Genomic DNA, 16803 nt, shown 5'->3' with positions numbered 1-16803 from the left:
CGGTAGATATTACCACATCCGAGGTAGAAGCCAAACTCGAACAGCTTAATGGGATGAAATCGGAGGGCCCAGATAGTCTTCACCCAAGAATATTAAAGAAACTGGCACATGAAATTGCAAGCCCATTAGCAAGAATTTTTAATGAATCAGTAAACTCAGAGGTTATACCGTACGACTGGAGAATTGCTAACATAGTTCCTATTTTTAAGAAAGGGAAAAAAAAGTGTTCCGAGTAACTATAGCCCTGTTAGTTTGACATCTGTAATATGCAAGGTTTTGGAAAAAATTTTGAAGGAGAAAGTAGTTAAGGACATTGAGGTCAATGGTAATTGGGACAAAATACAACATGGTTTTACAAAAGGTAGATCGTGCCAAACTAACCTGATCTCCTTCTTTGAGAAAGTAACAGATTTTTTAGACAAAGGAAATGCAGTGGATCTAATTTACCTCGATTTCAGTAAGGCATTTGATACAGTTCCACATGGGGAATTATTAGTTAAATTGGAAAAGATGGGGATCAATATGAAAATTGAAAGGTGGATACGGAACTGGTTAAAGGGGATACTACAAGAGGTCATACTGAAAGGTGAACTGTCAGGCTGGAAGGAGGTTACTACTGGAGTTCCTCAGGGATCAGTTTTGGGACCAATCTTATTTAATCTTTTTATTACTACTACTAATAAATAATAATAATTGGAGATAGGTCTATCTCCTAGAACTGGAAGGGACCTTGAAAGATCCTGCCTTCACTAGCAGGACCAAGTACTGATTTTTGCCCCAGATCCCTAAGTAGCCCCCTCAAGGATTGAACTCACAACCCTGGGTTTAGCAGGCCAATGCTCAAACCACTGAGCTGTCCCTCACCTTAGCACAAAAAGTGGGAATGTGCTAATAAAGTATGCGGATGACACAAAGCTGGGAGGTATTGCTAACACAGAGAAGGACCGGGATATCATACAGGAAGATCTGGATGACCTTGTAAACTGGAGTAATAGTAATAGGATGAAATTTAATAGTGAAAAGTGCAAGGTCATGCATTTAGGGATTAATAACAAGAATTTTGGTTATAAATTGGGGACACATCAGTTGGAAGTAACAGAGGAGGAGAAGGACCTTGGAGTATTGGTTGATCACAGGATGACTATGAGCCGCCAATGTGATATGGCCGTTAAAAAAGCTAATGCAGTTTTAGGATGCATCAAGCGAGGTATTTCCAGTAAAGATAAGGAGGTGTTATTACCGTTATACAATGCACTGGTGAGACCTCATCTGGAATACTGTGTGCAGTTCTGGTCTCCCATGTTTAAGAAGGATGAATTCAAACTGGAACAGGTACAGAGAAGGGCTACTAGGATGATCCAAGGAATGGAAAACCTGTCTTATGAAAGGAGACTGAAAGACCTTGGCATGTTTAGCCCAACCAAAGGAAGGCTATGGGGAGATATGATTGCTCTTTATAAATATATCAGAGGGATAAATACCAGGGAGGGAGAGGAATTATTTAAGCTTAGTACCAATGTGGACACAAGAACAAATGGATATAAACTGGACAATAGGAAGTTTAGACTTGAAATTAGATGAAGGTTTCTAACCATAAGAGGAGTGAAGTTCTGGAACAGCCCTCAAAGGGGAGTAGTGGGGGCAGAAGACATATCTGGCTTCAAGACTAAGCTTGATAAGTTTATGGAGGGGATGGGATGATGGGATAGCCTAATTTTGGCAATTAATTGATCTTTGATTAACAGGTAAATATGCCCAATGGTCTGTGATGGGATGTTACATGGGGTGGGATCTGAGTTACTACAGAGAATTTTTTCCTGGGTGCTGGCTGGTGAGTCTTGCCCACATGCTCAGGGTTTAACTGATCGCCATATTTGGGGTCAGGAAGGAATTTTCCTCCAGGGAAGATTGGCAGAGGCCCTGGAGGTTTTTCGCCTTCCTCTGCAGCATGGGGCACAGGTCACTTGCTGGAGGATTCTCTGCACCTTGCGGTCCTTAAACCATGATTTGAGGATTTCAGTAACTCAGACATAGGTTAGGGGTTTGTTACAGGAGTGGGTGGGTGAGATTCTGTGGCCTGCATTGTGCAGCAGGTCAGACTAGATGATCATAATGGTCCCTTCTGACCTTAAGTCTATGAATCTATGAATCTTCACACACCCATCACACCTCAGAGATTTCTGCAGTGAGTCTCCAAAGCCTACTGGGGGTAGAGGGGGAAATGGCGGGCAATATGGATTGGCCAGGTGTACATGTACAACCCTTCCACAGGGCCCAAACCAAATTTGGGGAATGATGGAAGAAGCAGGTTTGGCCCCTTCCTCCCTCAAATACTCTGTATTTAGTGGAGGTGGCCTAGTTGCATTGTTCAATAGATCAAATTGTTTGCTTTTACTCAGACTTTGCTCCATTTTCTAGCATTAGGTCTGGTAATAATATTTATGATACCTTTGAACAAAGGATACCCAACATTTGCTTCGTGTGCGTCTCTTACATGCACCTCAGGTCCTGAACCATTTCTTCAGTCAACCTTAGCACTTCAACAGAACAGTCCTGCATGTATTTCTTACATGAATGAAACCATTATTATACCAAAGACTGTAAAAGAAGGAAGTGCATTAACAGTTGCATGAAGTTATTAAGGCTTTTCCAGAAGCAGGTAACATTACAGAAGTTACATACGACTCACTGGAAGAGGAAATAGCAGCAACAGTGTCGCAGAATTTAGGCTAAGTCTGCGCAGAAGTACATGGTGCCTCACCTAAAGAGGACATAGTATGACTCCTACATTTGATTTTTGGCAAACATTTCTTACTATTTTGTTAACTATTTTACTTTATTATATTTTGCTACCTTGATATCTGACAAAGTGAATAAGATAAAATAAAGAGCCTCAAATAGATGCTTAAATTTAAAAAATAAATTATTTTTTCTTGGTCCATAAATAACATGTAGAATATTAACTGGAATTAAAAATAAAATCCTTTCCAGGCTGAGACCTTAAAGGTAAAATCTCAGCCAAAACTACACTTTTATGACAAATCAACTAGCCCTTGAAACTAGATGTTTATAAAAGAAGCAAGAAGATAAGCTCAGACCTACAACTATAATGGAACAGCTGATTGGTTGGATCATCAATTAAATTAACACTGGTATGACAATCTCAAACAAAAAGCACAGATATTTATTTGTGCCTTTATAACAACTATTTCCAAGTAGCAACAGGATACCATAGACAGCATATTTCTGAGCAATTACTTCAGTTCTCAACTTGCTAAGTAATTTGGCCTTCAAACTCACAATAAGCCTAAGGCTGTAATAATCCTTCAGAAACGTACTTCTCATGCCTTAGTATTTAATTCAAATTAACTGTTTTGTAGTGCTGCCATTTCATTGATTTTGTTGCAAGGACAAATGAAGTCCATAAATAATGTCTAAACTAAGCAAATATAACAACTTCTTTATATGTAAGCCAGGAGGATATGGAAAAATGCTATCTTAATAACTAAAATAATCATTGTGAGCTTGAATTAACTTTTCATTTTTAATTCAAAGAATTAACTGTTCACCAAGCCCTGCACTATGGGTGAAATGCTGGCCTTGAAGTCAATGACAAAAATCCCATGGCCTTCAAGGCGGCCAAGATTTCACCCAAGGCATTTCCTATATAATCAACATACAGTTAGGCTGGTACTGAAGTGAGTCATGACACTTCTGCTAAAAACAGCAGACATCTTTCTTCCCACTTGCTTTAGCCTACCACAGCAATAATGTCAGAAATATATACAGCCAGAGATATTAAGACATTGCAGGTTTATGCTAATACATATTATTAATGTTTGTGGCTTCTAGGTGCTACTACAATACAATCAGGAATCAAGCCCTATTGTGCTAGACTCTTTACATGCATATAATAAAAAGACCGTCTTCTACTCCAATATGAATGGAAATATGTCAAACTTACCAAAGTCTGATGAACTCATCTGTACTAGGTTTTCCAATTTGTGTATGTGTTGCCTAATTAAAAAGATACATAGTTTTGTGGTATTATATAGTTAAAGGATATTTCACAAACATTTATTTTATAGTGCTGTAAATGTATAGAATTTTTTTCAAAACACAAAATAAGAAACAGACTCTTCCCAGAAAAGCTTACAAGAACATAAACTGGGCATCAGGTCACTCAGGAGAGGCTATGGAGACACCGAATATGAGGGATCGTCATAAGGAAAATGCAATGCTGTTCCAAGCATGGCAGGGAGAACACCATGAAAAAAGGCCAGGAGGAGACAAAATAATGGCAAAAGCAAGAAGTATGTAGGGCTGGAGCAGGCATGAGAATAGAGATGTAGGAGGGGAAAGACTGGGCAGGATTCTGAAGGTGAAGAATTTGATGTGGAAAAAGACAGAATCTACTGAAAGGGATTTGGGGGGAGGATACATGAATGGAATAGCAGAAGATGACTTTAGCAGCATTTATAACAAACTGGAGAAGTCAGATAAGAGAAAGCCCAAAAAAGGATCAGACGAGATAAAGCAGGTGTAGCTTAAGTGATTTATTTAGATTCATAAAATGTACCAGTCAGTCTCTTAATTTGTGTCCAAAAGTAAACAAATAAAGTCAGCTCAACAGACTCTCCTTTTATCATCTACCCTCAAACACTCCTCAACACCCCCATCTTGCCCCAATATAAAATTGGGAGAACAGACAAGTCATGCAGCCTACACTTAAGGCCACCAATTCCGAGATTTGGCAAATAAGTGGGGCAGAAATGATTTACAGAATAGGAGACCCACTCATGGAGATTGTCCAGCGAGCAGCCCCCTCATTATCTAAAGTAGGGTGATGACTATTATTAATCTGGGGTACTTTAATTAATAGTAACAGCCACAGTATTGGGTAAGGGGAGATTGTCTCTAAGGTAGGAAGAGCTCAATAATTCATGGTTTTTGTAGATGAACACCAACAACTTCACTTAGAAATCTGTTTGACGGCCACTGCAAATCACAGCACACAGGTGCAATGTAACCCAACAGGAAGTGCCAACTAATAATAATGCTGCTACATTCTGCACTAAGTGTAATTTTCAGATTGCTTTCAAGTGTAGCCCACTTGCTTTCAAGTGTAGAGTGTATGGCAGTAATTTGGACATGAGAAAGGCATACATAACCATGGTGAGGTCATGAAAGAAAAGGCTGCATCCTTTTTGTCAAGCGCAAATTTTAAAAACCCTAGGAAATGTCCAGCTATCCTGCAAGGATCCAATAAGCCCCAGTTGGAAGCCTGTACAAGGAGAGTTGAGCATACTCTTACAAGTGGGGACACCGAAATAAGTTTCACCATTCTTTCTCCACATTGTACAAAAGCCACTTCAGTCATTTGGGTTGAGCTTCAGCCAGCTATATCTCATCCACACTACAAACTCTATTAGACACTGGATAAGTTTTTTCAACCACATTCATTGCATGGGAAAAGATAGAAGCAGTGGGTGATTTCAACATAGAGGAGTACCAAATTTGAAAGTTAGATAAGTAGAGAGAGCAGAAAGCAAAGGAGTCAAATATAAAGTAATAGTTTAAAAAAGAAAACATTCAATCAATATAGTGCAGAGAAGGAGTGAGCCCAGAGGGGCGGAAGAGGAGGAGAGGAGTCAATTAGACTCAGGCTTTGTCTACACTAGCGGTTTTGATGGTAAAACTTTTGTCGGTCGGGGTGGGGGCGACACCCTGACTGACATAAGTTTCACTGACAAAAGCACCAGCGTGGACAGAACTAGGTTGGTGGGAGATGTCCTGCCGACATACCCCCAAGAAGTGGTGGTAGCTGTTTTAATTATGCTGGTGGGAGAGCTCTCTCGCTCCTGCATAAAGCGGCTACACAGGAGACCTTAAAGCGGTGCAGGTGCAGTGGTACAACTGCACCGCTGTAAGGTCTGTAGTGTAGACATAGCCTCAGGTCACAAAAAAGAAAGCAATGGAGTAGTGGTGAAGGAGAACAAATGATACTGGGAGAGATAAAGACCACTGTTTGGGAAAACGTAGAGAGTGACAGAGATTCTAACTGGGAGTTGGTGGAGACATCAAACAAACAGAAATGAATAATAATTATATTGGCTTGATTAATATAGTATATTTCATCCAGAAAGACAAGTGCCTTACACTTCGGTTACAAAGTCCGTACAAGGCTCACTTCACCCACAACTGAAATAATCTTTGGTGTGTAATGTGGACTCACCTTACCACTAAACAAATCTTTAGGGCAGGATGGAATGAACACAGCCATATCCAACACTAAACACAAGGGTAATGTATCTAGCAAAATGTAATTACCAAAATTGGATTTGGGCCAGGACACCAGTGTTTAATGTCCATATTCTTATAAAAAGCACAAGAGGAAGTTTCATGGCCACAAATATTCAGGAACTCAGTTTTATATCTCATTTGAAAGATACGTTCAATTTTTTTTATGCACACAGAAAACATACAGAATACAATTTTAAGCAAATGTTATTAGTGAAAATAACTGGCTTAGCAGAGTTCACATATTAGAGCCCCATTCCCTACAAAACTGCCTCTGTAGGTGAAGAGTTAGCTAAAGCTATGCATACCTTGTTGGCTCAGATGCCACACAAGCTATATTCTACACTGAAGAAATGCTTCCTCATCAGAAGCAGCCTTAGAAGGCCACCTAGCCCCGCTGCTTTCCCCAGGGCGAATTCTGTGACTCCACCAGCCTGATTGCTATATGACAATTGGATTCTAGAGAATGACACCCATGATAGCAATTAATGTGCTTAGTGCCTCCCTATCATCCTACATGATAATCTGAGTCTAGAGAGCAGGGTTTTTTGGTGTGTGTGGGGGGGAGTGGGGGGGTAGGAAGAGCAGTTACATGGATAGAAAACACTTCTGTGACCAAACAGGATCAATTTTTGGCACAGAATGAATCAGGTAGAATGCTGAAAAGAGATACACAGAGATTCAATTAACTAATCAAAACCATTAACAAGCTATCCTGCCATCTTTTTTTCTATGTGGAAAAAAAAAACCCACAGTGAAGTCAAAGCTTATATCAAAGAAGCAGAGCTAATGTATTTTTAAAAAAATCATTTTTCCCCCATTTTTCAGGATCTGTGCCATTATGTTACAAAGACCAGAACCTATTAACGACATGTTCCACGACACGCCCATGGTCATACCCTCAAGGTACAGTAGAATTCACTGTAATCGAGGGAGTGATGGGATGTATGACAGATGTTTGAAGTATCATACAAAAAGCCCAGTCCACCCTCCATGTGCTTTACATCCTGAGGATTAACAGTAGCAAAGAGGATTATCAATGATCTGTATGTTTGCACTGACCAGATTAAACATCTGCACTGAATAAGTCAAACACAGAGTAGCTGTATCCAAAGAGATTGCTGACACTATCCTAATCCAAACAAGTGAAGAAAATGCCACGTCCAGCATTTACAGTATTTGATTTATATCATCCACGTTTATGTGCACATACAAAAAAGTTCATTTAGTCTATTTAATTAAAGCAAAACCTGATACAGTTTAGGGATGGACTCTGAAACTAGACAAGTATTACTGTACGTTATGAATTAAGCAAAAATTGTTGTAACATATATATTTTGTCTCATGCGCCATGCTGCTTAGAAATTCAACATCTAGTCACATTACATTCCAATTCTAATGCATAGTTCGGTAGTGTATAGTTAATCAATTTTAGTTACTCTACCAGTAAGTCACCTGCCACTCATTGGATTGCACTGCTCATATAATATCGTGTTTACCACACTTTAAGATATTTTGTCTATGGCTTTCATATGTAGAAACCCTCAAAGTTTATTAAGCAACACAGTATAATTAAATCTTGGAAACGGGCCAATGAGGTAATAAGAATATCATACCTAAGTAAACCAAAGAGAAGTCTACAGGACTCAACTAACGCAATTTCAGTAACCCAATGAAAGCCAAATATTTCCACTGTATCTTCTTCATAGTCAGTTGGAGAAGGATCCAGTCTCAGCAAAAGCCTGAAAAACAAAGCAAGCATCATTCACAGATTCTTCTATATTATAAAGGATACAATACCTACAGATGACTTGTGTATCAGTGTTATTTTATCAATATATCTGAGTGTACACGCTATAGACAGGAAGTTCCAACAGTGCTCTCCAAGGAAAGGCTGTTAAACCTTTTATAAGGATACAATATCAAGTATATAAAATATGGCTCCTAGCTCCAACAGCATAAAAGCATCTCTCTGTCATAAACTACAATAAATTTTAGACACAAAGAAAAACTAGCCCATCATTCTAAAGCATCTTTCACCCTTACAGCAGAGCCTGCTTGAGGCACAATATACAGCTTGTTTTTAATACGACGAAGGAGACTGCTACATTACCTAAAGCGCTCCACTGCAACGTATGTCACAGTTGAAATACTGATCCACCTGAATGGTCCAGCATGTCTAGAATGAGCATTTATTCTTCTATGTGGACTTACCAGTACTTATAAGTAACCCTTTGGACACAGATACAGAACATAATCTTCAACAGCTGAAATAATCACATCCACATAGTTTGTGGTTTCATAATAAATTACTCTAACTTTAGACCAAGAAAATCATTTTATCTTAACGTTCAAGTGCTCTACAGACTTCAGGGTTTACCTCAGCCACCTATGGCAATTCTGCATCATTACTGCACGTAGTTTAAAGAAAAGCAAGAAACAGCATTTCTAGTTTAATTGTAAAGAAAACATAGTGACACTATGTTTGGCTACAGATTCAGTACTCAGAGGGAAAAGCAGCATCTACTGAGTCACCAGTGCTACTTCCTGCAACACCTATATACTTCTAGGTAAGGACCAAAACACTATTTATTTATGAGATGTGAGCCAGCCATCACAGCCTAGGATGGTATGATCATTATTTTATTGCCATTGTGCCAAGCAGCCCAGTTGTTCTCACTACTGAATACCTCCATCGGTGTTCCTAAGAACTTACAGTCTAACTAGACAAGGCAAACAAAGGAATTATCATCCTCATTTTACAAATGGGGAATAGATAGGCAAATAAAGATAAAGTGATTTGCCCAAGGTCACACAAGAGGTCTGTGGCAGAGCTAGGAACTGAATATTTTAATCATAATCTCAAAAACCTGAGTATTTTAATCATAAAACCACCCTTCTTCCCTGGTATAAGTGGCAAGCTTATCAGAGGGACACAAATTGTTGAAGAAGAAAACAAATTTAAAGACACTGGCAGCTGCTGAAAGAAGCAACTGAAACATTCCAAAAGTATAACATATGTTTATATTCAATATAAACATACCTCTTAAGAGATCCACTTGCTAGATGAGACTCTACAGAAAAGTTTCTCCCTCCATCTCGATTGTCTAAAGCGCAGGAAAAACAAGGGGGTCTGGAGTTCTCCGTTTCCACTTCCATAGCCATCTCTAAGCTTTCAGTGAGGTATGGGGGTGTGAGGGAAATAGTGAAGTCATCATCCATTGTTCCTGAAAATGTATTTTAAAAACCAAATAAAACTTAGTTTTCTGAAGATGGGTTTCTTGTAGCTACATTTTCCCTACTGAATGAAAAAAGGTAATTGAGTTAAAGACTCCCCTGTTATCCATGACCTACAATAAAAGAGCATTGCAGCTCAAGTGCATGCTAAATAGCAATAAATCTGCAGACAGAATCACTGCTCCAATATTAATTATGCAACTATGTAACTCACATGTTGATAAAGTGAGTAAAATTACCATCTGATTAATTCGGATTTAGCTAAGGCTGCATTTAAAATCTGTTTACCAAAAAGTCTGAAAGTGAAAAGGGAGAGAATAAAAGCAAGAAGACTAATGTTCACTAAACAAGGGCATATGTCTAAAACAGGGGTTGGCAACCTTTCAGAAGTGGTATGCTGAGTCTTCATTCATTCACTCTGATTTAAGGTTTCACGTGCCAGTAATACATTTTAATGTTCTTAGAAGGTCTCTTTCTATAAGTCTATAATATATAACTAAACTATTGTTGTGTGTAAAGTAAATAAGGTTTTTAAAATGTTTAAGAAGCTTCATTTAAAATTAAATAAAATGCAGAGCCCCCCGGACCAGTGGCCAGGACCCAGGCACTGTGAGTGCCACTGAAAATCAGCTCGCGTGCTGCCTTCGGCACCCGTGCCATAGGTCGCCTACCCCTGGTCTTAAAGAAAAATTTGTAACTGACTTTAAAAAACAACCAGAAAAGTAATGTTTTAAACAGTAACCTGAAAGTGCAGGTTATAGAGCTCTACCATAATTATATCTATTCTAAGTTCAACCATGGTTTCAGTTTGGTTGCTGACACTTCTTAGTAATGTTTTTACATGATCTAACTCACTCTGCAGTGTTGTTTAGTCTCAAGTCAATATAATCAAGTATTCATTGCCTAAGCATATCTTCAACCTTTTATGCCTGGTTTTGAACTTCCCCGTGAATTATTAAGCATATTCATTGTAATTTTGCAAATCACAGTAAACACAGAAGTGCAGCTTAATAGGCTGACCCAAATTAAAGGGATCACTTCATACACTCCTGAACTAACCCTGATTATAAATACAGTAGGACGTTATCACAGAAGGAATCCCTTAAGGAGAAAAAGGGCAATGACCTCTGGACAGCACATTTTAATTTAACTCCAGAGATGGATTAGGGACAGATCTTCATAGTTGCCATCCATATACAATTCTGTGCATTTCCCACCTGCAGTATTGCTGAACATTTGAATCAATGACTGATCTGAGATTTTACTAACTTTCCTTGCAAGCTCTTAGTGAAGAAATACCTCCTTTACAATGCAAAACTACTCTCTATTTAGATTGTTACAGTAAGCATTTGAAAAAAAAAATCAGATATCTAGTGCCAGAGATGCAAACAAGAGGACAATAAAAAAGATGATTTTAGGGTCAATGTCTTAGGAAGGAGAGTAGCCCCAGCTGCCGAAAAACATGTGGCAATTCCTACCACTGTACACAGGGCCTCTATCCTTTGTATCAGAATCTAGCTGCTATGTATATGATAAATTGGAAATTTCTCCACCCTACACCTCTCCACAAAGAGAGAAGGAACCACTTCCTTCCTTCCTTCGATCGGTATTTCCTGACTGTTGGAAACCAGTTTCTCTTGCCTAACTTACCCACTCTTAGGCACCCTCCGCCCCAACATTTTGGAGTCCTTCTCCCATTCTGCTGCTTATTGGTTTTCCAATCAAATGAATATAACTGACATGATTATGATCCATTTTGGTGTTACTAAGAGGGTGCTGATAGCCCCAGTGCAACAGACACAAGACTTTCATTACCGCTTCCTAGGAATTTGTCTGGCTAGAGAGGCAGGCAAAACAACATTGCATCAGGTCACATTTGAAAAGCTTTCGTCACGACCGTAGGAGCTTGTTAAGTTAGGCGCTCGCACTTGCCAGAGAAAGCTTCCTAATCATTACTTCTATGGGGCTTTCTCAAACCCTGATGGGGCATACAAACTAGGGCCACACAAAAACTTCACATAAAGCACATGCACATCAAGGATGCAGTCACTTGAAGCCACACACTGGGCAGAGGAAAGTGCACTAAGGAAAATATATTGTGGCACTGGGCAGAAGGAAGTGCACTGGGGATAACACATGCTGGTCACAGACAGCAGTCAGTGAAAGCCATGCACTGGGCAGCTGGGAGTGCACTTGGGATAACCCAGGCTGGGCACAAACGCAGTCAGTGTAGGCCATACAGTGGGCAGAGTGGAGGGCACTGGGGACAACCCATGGTGCTGCAGTCACTGTAGGCCATGCAGGAAGCAGAAGGGAGGGCGCCGGGGATAACCCATGGTGCTGCAGTCACTGTAGGCCATGCAGGGGGCAGGAGGGAGGGCGTTGGGGATAACCCATGGTGCTGCAGTCAGTGTAGGCCATGCAGGGGGCAGAGTGGAGGACGCTGGGGATAACCCATGGTGCTGCAGTCAGTGCAGGCCATGCAGGGGGCAGGAGGGAGGGCGCCAGGGATAACCCATGGCGCTGCAGGACATGCAGGGGGCAGGAGGGAGGGCGCCGGGGATAACCCATGGTGCTGCAGGACATGCAGGGGGCAGGAGGGAGGGCGCCGGGGATAACTCATAGTGCTGCAGTCAGTGTAGGCCATGCAGGGGGCAGAGTGGAAGACGCTGGGGATAACCCATGGTGCTGCAGTCACTGTAGGCCATGCAGGGGGCAGGAGGGAGGGCGTTGGGGATAACCCATGGTGCTGCAGTCAGTGCAGGCCATGCAGGGGGCAGGAGGGAGGGCGCTGGGGATAACCCATGGTGCTGCAGTCAGTGCAAGTCATGCCCCGAGGGTCCCCACTAGGCACCTGGCGCGCAGAGAAGGGCCAATCGGGCACAGCGCGAGAGAAGGGGAGCGGCCGCGCGGGGAAAAGCACGCGCCGGGGAAGGTGCAAGCGCCGGGGCCGGGTGCACGCGCTGGGCGCTCGGAGCAGGGCACGCGCTACCTACGTGTCTCGGAATTTTTGCCTCTTCTCCTTCCGAACCCCGATACTTTTCCGTACGTCCCGCGCACAACAACTATCCAGCTACTGCGCGTGCTCCAGGGCAGGAGCTCCGGCCACGCTCCCTGCTCATTGGACAGGGCCCCTGTGTGACTCCGCCCACTCTGTCTCCGGACGCGCTCGCGCTCTCCCAACCTCGCTTCCGCCTGCGGCCCGCCAGACTGAAAGAGACAAACCCCTGGCAGGGGCCGTCTGCAAATTACACCCCCGGGCCGCTGCCCGTGTGCCGCCTGCAGGGGGAACAGCCGTGCGAATGCGAACCACCCCCGCCCAACGCACGCTGCCCTCTCCCGGGCTCTGCTCCATCCCCCGGTCACCCTTCTGGGCTCTGCCAGGTCCAACGCCCTGCCCCAGCCACCCCCACAGCATTGCCCCCTCCTCAGGGTTCTGCACCATTCCCCCACAGCATTCCCTCTACCCCCGCCCCAGCATTCCCTCTACCACCCTACGGCTCTCCACATCCCCCCAGCCACCCCCACAGCATTGCCCCCTCCTCAGGGTTCTGCACCATTCCCCCACAGCATTCCCTCTACCACCCTACGGCTCTCCACATCCCCCCAGCCACCTCTCCAGCATTGCTTCCACCTCAGGGCTCTGCACCATTCCCCCACAGCATTCCCTCTACCACCCTACGGCTCTCCACATCCCCCCAGCCACCTCTCCAGCATTGCTCCCTCCTCAGGGCTCTGCACATTGGCCCCAGCCAGCCCATCCCACCCCACAGCTCTGTGCCATTCATACACACACACACACCACCCCTCAACGCCAGCTCCACCCCAGGCCTTTGCACCATTCCCCACCAGCAACCCCCTCAGCATTCTGCCCTGTCATTCCTGCCATAGGGCTCTGTGCTCGTCCCCACCAGCCAGTGCCCCAGTCAGCCAGTCACCCCCACCCATCTGCCTAGCAGTCAACATTCACACATTTCCTCCCAGCCACCAAAACCTGTATTTCAGACTACCCTCTTCTAGCTATCCTTTACCTTTCCTGCATTCATTCATCCATCCATCAGGCTGTGCTACACACACACTCAGGTTCTTTATTCCATATCAGCCCCACCACACATTCAGGGCCAGGCCCTCATCCTCAACCACTCCCAGCAACCTCCCACTTTTCCTGACAGCCAACCACCTCCCCTATGCCCAGGGCTTACATTCAGCCGGAGCTGTCTGAAGTGGAGCGCTGGTAAATTTCCTGGAGATTTTATAGCATGTTGAGGCATGGGGGGCTCTGGGAAATACTCTATGAGAATTTAAGCCCTGCCCATCCCACACACGCATGGCAGCCATTCTTTGTCACCCTCCATGCCTATCTCCAGTGATGAGCTGCCAAATTTTTAACAACGGGTTCCCTCCTCCCTCCAAAATTTTAACAACGGGTTCCCTCCTTCCCCCCCCCTCTGTGAGGGGGGGTCGTGCCCCATCCAACCCCTCATGTTCCTTAACACACACACTCCGAGACCCCTGACCCATCCCCCCCTTCCCTGTCCCCTGACTGCCCCTTGCTGCCCCACCCAACCCCTCCTCTCATTCTCAATGGCCCCCCAGAACCCCTACCCCATACAACTACCCCTTCTCTCTGTCCCTGAGTGCCCCCACCACCTCATCCAACCCTGCTCTTTCCTGACTGCTCCCCGGGACCCTTGCCCCCATTCAATCCCCCTGTTCCCTGCCCTCTGACTGCCTTGACCCCTATCCACCCCCACAACCCACCCCTCCCTGCCCCCTTACCACACTGCCTGGGGACCGGGTCCACTCTGCCAGGACCACGACCGGCGCCGCGAGCCCGACTCCCGGCCGGGCCGGCACTGGGCCCGACTTCGGCCGGGCCGACTCGCCCGCCGGCCCGACTCGGGCCGGCACCGGGCCCGACTTCGCCGAGCCGCTCGGCCCGACTCCCGGCCGGGCCGGCACCGGGCCCAGCCGCTCGGCCCGACTCCCGGCCGGGCCAGCACCGGGCCCGACCGCTCGGCCCGACTCCCCGGGCCGGGCCGGCACCAGGGCCCGGCCGCTCGGCGGCAGCTGCGGGGCCCGACTCCCCGGGCCGGCGCTGGGCTGGAGGGAGCCGCGGTCTGGGACCGGGAGCTGCTGAGCCAGCCGCACCTCCCCTCCTCCTCCGCGCCCCAGCTTACCTGCTGGCTGCCTCCATGCTGCTTGTTCAGGCTTCCCGCGAACATCTGATTCGCGGGAAGCAGGGGAGGGGGAGGAGAAGGGGGCGGAGCAGGAGAGGAGTGGGCGGGAACTTTTGTTAAATTTAGCAGCCCTTAACAAGCGGGTCTAAAATGGCTGCTAAAATTTAACAATGGGTTCCCGCGAACCCGTGCGAACCCGCTGCAGCTCACCCCTGCCTATCTCCCTCTTCCAGTCACCTTTCACAAGTTCTCTATCAGCCACACATGCATTCCCTGCCAGCTACCCATTTAAATCCCCACATTCCTTGCTGTCCACCTTTCCTCCTCCTGGTCACACACCTGCACCCCACTCCCTGCCAGCCACCTGTATATTTCCTTCTAGGTGCACACACACACACATACATACACTACACTTCCTTTCACCGATCCAACCACACCCTTCCTAGTCATTTCCCACAATACCTGCCACAGTTTCCTTCCTGTGACCCCACTCATTTCTCTCCCATCCATCCAACCCCAAATTCCTTGCCAACTGCCCATCATATTCCCTTAGTCTCCCATCCAGACAGCTCCTCATTCCCATTCAGTCAACTTCCCATTCTGTGCTGACAGACACCCATCTAAATTCTGTTTTCCACAGATCCTTCCCTGAACCACCACCACACACACTGTTGCCCCCACCAATTGCACCTAAGCTCCCCTCCTACACTTTACTTGTCCCAAACCCACCCCCTTACTAGCCACCCTCCACCCATTCTCACTCACCATCCATTCTATGTACATTCCCATGATAGCTGCCTTGCCAGGAAGCAATATTCTCTGCCATTTACCCACTCTCCTCCCGTTCCCTATCAGCCATCTCCCTTCCCCCCACCCCGCCTGACATTTTTCATTCTTCCCAAATGCCCATTCCTCCCTCCCCTCCCCTTACATTTCAGTTCATCGCTCTATCATTCTCATTCTTCTCCCAGCCAAACTAGTGCCTCCTGCCATACATCCGTACTAACCCACAGGTCTTCTCCTGTTACCCCTTCTCATGTTACCACCCAAATCCTTCCACCCAATCCACCTTTCCCACCAGCCAATAGTCTGCACAATAGTCCCCAAAGTCCCCAACCCTTTCCCATGCCAGCCAAAATTAATCTTCTCCTGTCCCTTCTGTATCCCTATCAGCCCCCCTCTCGGCTCCCCACTCCTCTCTGTCAACCTCCCAGTGCATGGAAGGAACACAGGTTCTCAGCCAATAGACACAAAAGTGCCTGACAAATACAACATCCAGGTCAGATCCTGCCATTGTTATGAATTTAAAACTCTTGATTACTCAGTGATCTCAGTGCGAAAGCCTTAAAACCCTCTAAGCTCCGTGCGTGACACAGCTTTATTAAGATTAACATTGTGCAGTCTGTAACCGATTATTCATTTATATAATTATTGTATTATTATAGATTGTCTTGTTTTTGGTAATTACAAAACACTCTTTCTGGCTTTTCTACGTAAATTACTAGAAGTGCACTAAACTTTTGTTCCCAACCAGAAAGTTGTAAAAAAGTTCTGCTGTTGCTGCTACAGCTGGTGGGGTTATTGCTGTGAAAGCCTCTGTGGTGACTAAAAAGCTACTTTTACTCTTGGGTTTGCAATAATCTCTCTTTTTTTCTTCTCTAAATTCTTGTCTAATTAAAAAAAAAACAGTACATCATGGTTAAATAAAACTGTACCCAGGATAACCCTGATTTCCATATGCAGATTTATCTGCACTGACAGCCCCCTCTCCCTCAGTCTCTCTGTGTTTTCTCTCTCTTTCTCTCTATACACTGTGTCTGTCTGGTTTTCAGGGCACATTAATTTTTTTATTTCTCTCGCACGCACAAGCTAAAATATCTAGATGAAGATGCAAGGTGGTTGCAGCAATCACTGTCTTTAGGAGAAAAAAGCTCATCATTGCAATGTCATCTTTTCACTCGTGCTCGGTGATTAAACTTCCCCAGGATGGAGCTGGGAAAGGAGCTGGAAATGAAACAGGATTGGGGGAGATCACATTGCGACAGCTGCAGCCAGCGGTGGCCACTGCCAGACGTGACCGGGTTTC

General features: G+C 44.8%; 1 protein-coding gene across 2 annotated transcripts in view; it reads right to left on the bottom strand.

Moving 5' to 3' along the window:
• The window catches only part of MMS22L (MMS22 like, DNA repair protein), a 140274-nt gene extending 127516 nt beyond the window's left edge, over positions 1 to 12758 (bottom strand). For both annotated transcript variants that reach the window (XM_039530194.1, XM_039530195.1), the window contains exons 1-4: positions 12534 to 12758; positions 9344 to 9527; positions 7917 to 8042; positions 3965 to 4017 (exon numbers count right to left, since the gene is read on the bottom strand). In XM_039530194.1, the coding sequence (XP_039386128.1) occupies positions 3965 to 4017; positions 7917 to 8042; positions 9344 to 9522 (358 nt within the window). In that variant the 5' untranslated portion in view covers positions 9523 to 9527; positions 12534 to 12758. The remainder of the gene's footprint in view (positions 1 to 3964; positions 4018 to 7916; positions 8043 to 9343; positions 9528 to 12533) is intronic.
• Positions 12759 to 16803: the final 4045 nt, after the last annotated feature.

This window comes from Mauremys reevesii, linkage group 3 (genome assembly GCF_016161935.1).
Source record: "Mauremys reevesii isolate NIE-2019 linkage group 3, ASM1616193v1, whole genome shotgun sequence".
Classification (NCBI taxonomy): domain Eukaryota; kingdom Metazoa; phylum Chordata; order Testudines; family Geoemydidae; genus Mauremys; species Mauremys reevesii.
This window is presented reverse-complemented; position numbering and strand designations above follow the sequence as displayed.